This window comes from Cannabis sativa, chromosome 2 (assembly GCF_029168945.1).
Source record: "Cannabis sativa cultivar Pink pepper isolate KNU-18-1 chromosome 2, ASM2916894v1, whole genome shotgun sequence".
Classification (NCBI taxonomy): domain Eukaryota; kingdom Viridiplantae; phylum Streptophyta; class Magnoliopsida; order Rosales; family Cannabaceae; genus Cannabis; species Cannabis sativa.
In genome coordinates this window covers 29,219,616-29,227,931 of record NC_083602.1, presented here as the reverse complement: position 1 = coordinate 29,227,931, position 8,316 = coordinate 29,219,616, and the positions used below count along the sequence as shown (strand labels likewise).

At 31.5% G+C, this 8,316-nt stretch overlaps 1 protein-coding gene and 1 long non-coding RNA gene across 2 annotated transcripts; one reads left to right on the top strand and one right to left on the bottom strand.

Annotated features, from left to right (window-relative positions):
- The first annotated feature begins 2,831 nt into the window (after positions 1-2,831).
- Positions 2,832-6,243, top strand: LOC115720645 (GRF1-interacting factor 1). The gene is made up of 4 exons (XM_030649810.2): positions 2,832-3,474; positions 4,801-4,877; positions 5,220-5,304; positions 5,559-6,243. Exons 1-4 carry the CDS (start codon positions 3,394-3,396, stop codon positions 5,979-5,981), a joined length of 666 nt encoding a protein of 221 aa, XP_030505670.1. The 5' UTR covers positions 2,832-3,393; the 3' UTR covers positions 5,982-6,243.
- Positions 6,244-6,863: 620 nt separating this feature from the next.
- LOC115720646 (uncharacterized) lies at positions 6,864-7,926 on the bottom strand. Its single transcript, XR_004012286.2, has 2 exons — positions 7,657-7,926; positions 6,864-7,288 (listed from the first exon to the last, which is right to left on the bottom strand). It is a non-coding gene; the product is annotated as an uncharacterized LOC115720646 (long non-coding RNA).
- Between the last annotated feature and the right edge of the window lie 390 nt (positions 7,927-8,316).

The following is an 8,316-nucleotide window of genomic DNA, read 5'->3' as shown; positions in this document are numbered from 1 at the left end:
TGTTTTTATAATCTTTTTTAATGATAATTTACATTGTATATAATCTCATCAGACTTTTAAAACTTAAAAATAATTTACGATTTTGAAAATAAAATTTCAAATTTGAAATATCATACATATATCTAAAAGAATAAACACATATAACTAAATATTTAAATCATATTTTTAGTACTATATATAAATTATTTACAAATTACATTCTATAACTGTAATATATACTGCTATTATTATAAAAAATTGTTACTTTTAGAAACAATCTTTTAGTTACAACATAAATTTTTTGTGATTAAATGTGACTTTTTGTCACAATAAAATGTTACTTGTAATTAAAACATAGTATTTAATTACAAGTTGTTACTAATTTAATTTTAATCACAACAAATATTATGACTAAAAACACATTAATTTAGTCACGATAAATTATTGTAATTTTTGTGACTAATACTTTTAGTCACGAACTTTTTAGTTACAATACAATAATAATAATTTATAATTAGTCACAATTTTTTTTTTTAATTTTTAATCACAAATTTTATTACGATTAAATGTAAAATTTTGTATAGTATCTGCATATATGAAACTACTAGAAACCTAACAACCTCTAAAAAATAATAGGGTGCTCTTGCTATAAATTTGTTCAAATTATGAACAATTTTTTTTTTAAATAAAAAACTAAGAGCATTTCCGACAAAATCTCTACTTTTTTTAAAGCCAAAATCAATACCTTATTTTTTAGAATATTTCACCCAAGTTTTATGTTTTTTATTTTATATCAAATTTTTATATCTTATAGTACATGAGATTTTCTATTTTTTTTCTCTATATATCATTAAAATAACATATTTTTAATATATATAATATATATTAACCAAATTAAAATGAATAAAATAGTAGTTAGATAAAAAAATATTTTTAAACCATGAATAGTGGTTCTAGCTAGCATTCTCTAAATTTTTCTTTAAAATACATGTCTAGCATTGGTTTTACACTTTTATTCTTCGTTTCAAAGAATTGCTTCCTTTTTTAGGAGCTAATGTGAGTTCATGAATTGTGAATTTGTGAGTGATCTAATTCATGAACAAATATTTGATTAAACAATACAGAAACAAAAATATTATTATTATTATTATTATTATTATTATTATTATTATTATTATTATTATTATGGCTTGACCTAAGCTTAGCTCTTTCTCAATGTATGAATGAAAGAAGTCTATTGGATAATGTGCTGGTGCAGGATAAGTATGGTGGGGTCACATTTGACTTTGGAGGGACCTAATTGGGACAGTTGGAAATGGACTGGACATCACCACTACAGGGGCATGTGAACTCTCTCTTCTGTTGGGTCCCCTAGAAAAACAATCTCATTTCAAGATGTAATGAATGGAACATTTATGTCAATATCTGCATCCCAAAAAAAATAAATTAGCTACACTTATCTTATTATTGGAAAAAACAATGCATTTACTGGTTTTTTTTTTTATGAAAGATTTATATTGAACTTAATGCAAGAATTGATGGCGCTTGATAAATTAGTTAGAAGATAAATATCACAATCGTGTAAATTAAAAACTTTACTTTTTTTTTTTTTATATATAAGTAATTAAAAAATTCACTTGATACAATTAATAAATAGATCTCTCTAGCAATGTATTTTTCTCTAGCAATGTATTTTTCTCTAGCAATGTATTTTAAGATGATAAATTCTACCTTGAGATAGATGAGAAAGTGCCATATATAATATATAACTTTACTGTGTCAGTGTCAATAGCAATAGGTCACTTTATTCCTCTTCATTTGCAATTTGCAGAGTAATAGGATTCCATACTCCCTAGTGGGGGAGAGCTAAATTTAGCCTTTAGAAATCAAGAATGTGCTATATAGAGAATATATAAGTATAATTACAACTTACAAGAGAGCTATCTATCCATGCAGCCATGGGATAAAATATAAAATCTTTTCAGACCATTTTTTTAAAAGAATAATATTATTATAGATATAGCTGTGTTATCAGATAAATAAATAAATAAATAAAAGTTCTGATGCTGACAAAGATTCTTGTAGCATGCAACTCCATTTTTTTACTCTGTTCGAGTATCATAAGTGTTTTTTTTTTGTTAGTTTTTAAAAAGCAAGGTATATTTGACTTATTACCTATTTAAATATATAGCATTGGTTTGGTCTAGTCTTGTGGGACTACTGTATTAGTACATTTCACACCATTTGCTAGTTAGTACATAACTTTTTTTTTTTTTTAAGGTCATACATTTTTATACAGATAAGTCTACTCGTTCTAGACTTGTAGTAGCTTGTACCTTTATAATTCATTTATATGTATTTAAGAAGAAAATATAATATGAATGCAGGTGGGTGAAATTCAATATTTTTGATTAGTACTCAGTACACTGATCTAAAAAGTTAAGTTAGGTTAGACTTGTAATTTTCATTTAGTAAGATGATGATGATGATAATGATGATCTAATAATGGGGTTGGCTCAAAACCCCATGCTTTTTAATTAAATCAAACACTTTTGATGAGTTGAGTTTTATTTATTTTATGAGTGAGTGAGTGTATTGAAGAGTTTGAAATACACGCGCTTTGCAGAGGGAGAGAGAGTAGAGTGAGTTTGTGGGAAGGAACCAAAGCAAAACCATTTGGGGGGAATCTCTTGACAGAAGCAAGAGCGTCATCACATCAATAAGTGAGTGAGACTTTCAGAAAAAAATAAAAGAAAAAAGAAAGTGAGTGAGACCAAAATGTGTTTGGACCAAAATACCCCTCAAAACACAGCAGACAGATATTGTCATGCAAACATCTATACATGTAGATTCATTATTGTATATATCTATAGGTTTCTCAGGTTTTCTCTCTCTTTTCTATCACGTGACCCGTTCATTCATTCATTCAATTTCATATATAGTGAGTAGTGAGTGAGGAGAGAAGCAAGAAAAAGACATCACCCAGTCCCAGATAGCCAAAACCAAACAAAAAAACTTGCAAGGAAAAATCTTTTTTCATTTTTATTTTGTGGGGTGTCTTAATCTCATAATATCTTACTCTCTCTTTCTTCCTCTCTCTGTCTCACTCAGTGTCCCCTAATACCATCTGTGTGTGGTGGTAGTGTCATTGTATAAGGCAAAGAGAGAAAGTGAAAACAGAGAAGGAAAGAAAAAAAGCAGTGAAGGCATCTCTCTCTGCCTCTGACCTCTCTTTTGCACTCTTTTGCAGAGAGAGTATTTTCTCAGCTCTGTTTTTCTCTCTGAAGACTACTGTTATTACACTTTTTAGAGTGAGAAAGTTAGTGAGAGATAGAGAGATAGAGAGATAGAGTGTGTGTGTATTTTTGTGTGTTGTATAAAGAGTCGGGTATATAAAGAAGAGTGCTCGAAAAAATGCAGCAGCACCTGATGCAGATGCAGCCCATGATGGCAGCCTATTATCCCAACAACGTCACCACTGATCACATTCAACAGGTTCTCTATTCTCTATTCTCATCACTTTTTTTTTTTTTTTTTTTCATTTCTTTCTTTCCTTCATCTTCTTTTTTCTTTCTGTTTATCTTGGTCGGTTATCATCTTGTTTTTACTTTTATTCTTTTGTGTACAATATTCTGAGACTCTTTTTCTTTTTCAAGATAAGATTTTGATTGGTGATTCTTACTGGGTTTTCTGTCTTTCGATTATTATTGCCTTCTGTAACTGCTCTAGTACTTGATCTTTCTTTTTTTAACTTCTTTTTGAACCATTCCTATCGTTTAATCAGTTTTCTTACTTGGGTATTTTATTGTTTTATGCATTTCACTGCTCTGAAAAAGCTTCAAATTTATCTATGAATATTATGTCGGTGTAAATAATAATGCTTAATGGGTATTTTATGGATTGATGTTGCTGTTCACTTTCTCAAATGAGTTATTCCAATATGGGTTTTGTCCGTTCTTCTTTAATACGCCTTTTTGATCAGTTATTGTTCAATAATTTAATACCCCAGTTATGGAGGAAGCTAGTCTTTCACTATCTCTCTTTTTGTAATGTATATACTATTAAGTGTTCAATGTTATTTTATGTCGTTTTTCTGTTCCATTTTAGAAAGATGATGCTTTTTCTGTAGTAAATAGCAATGAGTGCAATTGTGAATATGGATATTTTGTGTCACATGGCTATTTGTTTGTCTAGCTTAGTTTCCGTGGGTGGCATCAGCCTACGACCTTAACTTAAAGCTGTTATATGTCTTTTCTGGCTCCCTTTTAGTACTTAAAAAGAGTGGAACTTTGCTTGGTATTATTGAATTCGAAGTTGTGACTGGTGATTAAATGTTGCTGAACCCTACCTTTATTATACTGTGTTTTTGCAAAAAGTCTCCTGAAAATGAGGCTTTAGGTGAGTTGTTAATGAGTTAATTTTTTACTTGGGCCGGCACCAGATGTCAAAAACTACAAACCATGGTATTGCTCAGAAAAGTTGAGACATTGATGTTGTACTAGTCTAGTGCCTTTATTTTTATGAAACTCTACTACCTGGTTTTAACAATTAACATCACATCTGTCGAATTCATTACATGTAACTAAGAATGTTTCTTTCAAACTTTATTTATTTGTGAGCAAAATGCAGCAGTCTTAGTCATACACTACCGAGGAATTTGTTAATAGTGATAGTATGAGAAGTACTTAAGAATGTCATTACTTGATGTATGAATATATTCCATGGAGAAGTAAAACATGTTTGTCCCAAAACTAGATTTATTTTTTGCCTTTTGATGCTATATTTCTAGTTTATGATTTTGTTCATTCATTATTATGGCAGTATTTGGATGAAAACAAGTCACTGATCCTGAAGATTGTTGAGAGCCAGAATTCAGGAAAATTGGGTGAATGTGCAGAGTATGTGATTTTCTAACTCCTTTCTTACTTTTATTTCCTTTTAGGCTTTTATGTGAGACTCACTTTCCTTATCTTTTGATTTTAAAAGTACTTTGTAATAATTTACTTTTCACTAGTCACGATGGTTATGGGTAAGATACTGGTGCCCATTGCTAGATGGTTTCTGCTGTAGCTTTTGATAATTTGTTATTCATCATATCTTATTCATTTTTCATTTTGTGCAGTAAATGAAATTTAGACCAAAGAAAAGGAATGGTTTTTGATATCATACTTTGAGATATTGTTGTTATTGTAAATTTAGCAAAATGGGAGAAGTGGTCTAATTCTTGTGCATTCTATCAGGAACCAAGCTAGGCTGCAGCGAAACCTCATGTACCTGGCTGCTATTGCTGATTCTCAGCCCCAGCCTCCTACAATGCATTCTCAGGTACAAACACCTTTCCTAATTCAAGTTTTAAATTCAAAGTCTTCTACTTAATTGTTTATTATGAACTCTGGTCTTAGATTATCCAGCTTTCCTCTTTACACTTGTTATGATTTGAACAAGTTATGTAAAATTTCTCTTTTGCATATTCTCTTAAGCACTAAACATTATGATGAGTTATGCTAGCTAGCGAATCTGTTGGATTAACTTCAATAAATCAACAGCTGAACACTAATTTACATCTTTTCCTCTTTTAGTATCCTTCAAGTAGTATTATGCAGCCTGGAGCACATTACATGCAACAGCACCAACAAGCTCAGCAGATAACTCAACAATCACTCATGGCGGGAGGCTCGTCCATGCTGTACAACCAGCAGCCATTTACAGCTTTGCAACAGCAAGCACTGCACAACCAGCTCGGCATGAGCTCTGGTGGAAACTCGGGACTTCACATGCTGCAAAGTGACATGGGTAGCGCTGGAGGCAGTGGGCAGCAGCTTGGAGGTGGAGGATTTCCTGATTTCAGCCGTGGCTCTGGAGGAGAAGGGATGCATAGAGGAATGGCTGGCGGTAGTAAGCAAGATATGGGAAGTTCTGGATCGGCTGAAGGCCGAGGAGGGAGCTCTGGAGGTGACGGGGGTGAGACCCTTTACTTAAAATCTGCCGATGATGGGAATTAATAAAGAGGTAAGAACTAAAGAACAACCCCAACTTACTGGTGAGTTAGTGTTAGGAAATCTAAGTTATGATGAGGAAAGATGAATTTAGGAGCAGAAGAAAATAGATGGGCAGGAGTAAAAAAGAATGAAGTTACTGCTGCTGTTTAAAAAACTTGCATTATCTTATGTGTAAAAACAGTGGTGATCGAGGGTCTTACTCTCAATCAAACTTGGAGCTTTTATATCTTTTTTAGTAATATATGATAATGCAGCATTTGTAGTACTTTATTATGTAAATTTTTAGCTTATATTTTCTTGCTCTCTGCAGTGCTCTGTATTTGTATTATATGCTTTGTCTTTTTTGTTTTTTGTTTTCTTCTTTTGGTTTTTAAAATTATATCCAATCTTTATTCAAGTGTTAGAAGTAATCTCAAATTGATTTTGTTGGGCTGAGCGAGTCCCTTTGGAAAATAAATATGGTTTCTTAGGTACATTAATGAACATGGCGCTTTCCTCAAAGCATTGCTAATTTGCTATGAGGCACTGCTTAGTACTACATGGTTATAGTTAGTGGTTTTTTTTTATAATTATTATTATAGTAAAATAAGTTGGAACTAATATTAAATTTTACCAATAGTAATATTACACTTTAGGACTATGTTAATGCATACATATTTTGGTTGAATTCTCTTAGATTTTTAGCATTTCTTGTATGTATAATGCATACATATATTTTGATAATTTGTATGGTGAATTTTTATAGATTTTTCTGTTTACTTTTTTGGGTTTAGATCTACTTTGGTTGAATTCTCTAAGATTGTTTAACTTTTATCTTTTCTCCTATAGCATTTCTTAGAAGAAAAGTCTCAAGTCTACCTTGTAGGTAACAAGCCTAGCAAAAGGTGAGAGGGACAAGGATTTATTGATCAATTAAATCACTCAAAACGAGTTCATCAAACTAAACAAAATGAAGAAAAGTTATGCCTAAAATTATTTAAAACTAAACCCAATGAAGAAGCTATAATATTAAACTAGGAGACTACTAAAATCATTTGGAAGAAACAAACAAAACTCAAACAATCAGACCCAAGTGAATGCTAGTAAAACCAAACAATCGACACTAAAGTTGGATTTAACAACGCCAAAGCCTCAACCAATTCAGGTGAAAAATTGCCCAACAAGTGCCAAATCGTCGACACCACCAATTCTCCTTTAATATTACGGTCCAACATCCTTAAGCCACAAATTCCAGACTCAAAATCAAGCGCCGCATCAACATTTATCTTGACTATACTTCCATGCGGTGGTACCCACTTACCATCGGCCACCTAATTAGACATCAAATCGTTCTAAGTCATAGCAATCGACTTAATAATCACCTAATCACTAGTACGAGAATCATCATGTTGGAGCTCAAAAAGAAAATCACAGATAAAGAGGAATTAAAACATTGTTATGCACTAATTTATTCTGTCTGAACCAAATTTGTTACAAAATAAACATGATCAATTCAATCTGATGCATCGAGAGCGAATCAATGAGCTTGTAAATGAACTAAATGAAATCAACACATATCATCAAAGGATAATCTACTTTAACATCACAAAGCTTTCGACAAAGAGAAAGTGAAGAACAATCCCATAAAGCATAATGACTTGTTTTTAACTGAATATGACAAAAGGGGGCATACTCATACCTCAGAAGCCCATATTTGGTAAGATTGCAATTGGAAGGAATCCAATTAGATGAAAATTTTCAAGCGAAGATCTTCACCTTCAGAGGGATATAGGACCCCACAACTTCTTCCACCACCAAGAGTAGCCAGAGGAAAAAAAATCTATCTAAACCCAAGATAAACCGTTTTTTTTTATTATTAATTATTAAAAAAATAATAATAATGATAATAAAGAGAATGACTCGTTCAGTAACATAAAAAAATGAAAAAAAAAATATTATTAATTAATAATATTTCCCCACTTCTATTGGAATCAAAGATCAAAACAAAAAAATAAAAAGAAATAGAATGTTAATTGATTGAGAGCGTCTGCCCACTTGTTGTGCTCTGTGGCAGTTTATTGCAGTTAAGAAGTTTCACTTTGTTTTTTTTCTGGTTTTGCTCTGTTTTTACTCTAACCGTACACAATAACTGTCTCTTTCCTTCTGGTTTTTCGATCTTCCTTGCCTGGTTTTACTGGTTTAACCATGGATCCTTACACACATAAGATGAAAGAGCCTTTGAAGTTGACTGAAGAAGAGGAATCTGTGTTTGACTTGTCTGATATGGGATGTATAGACCCTCCTGAGACTGAAGACCATGTTTTATTTGCCAAAGTTCTTACTAACAGAAAAGTTTGGT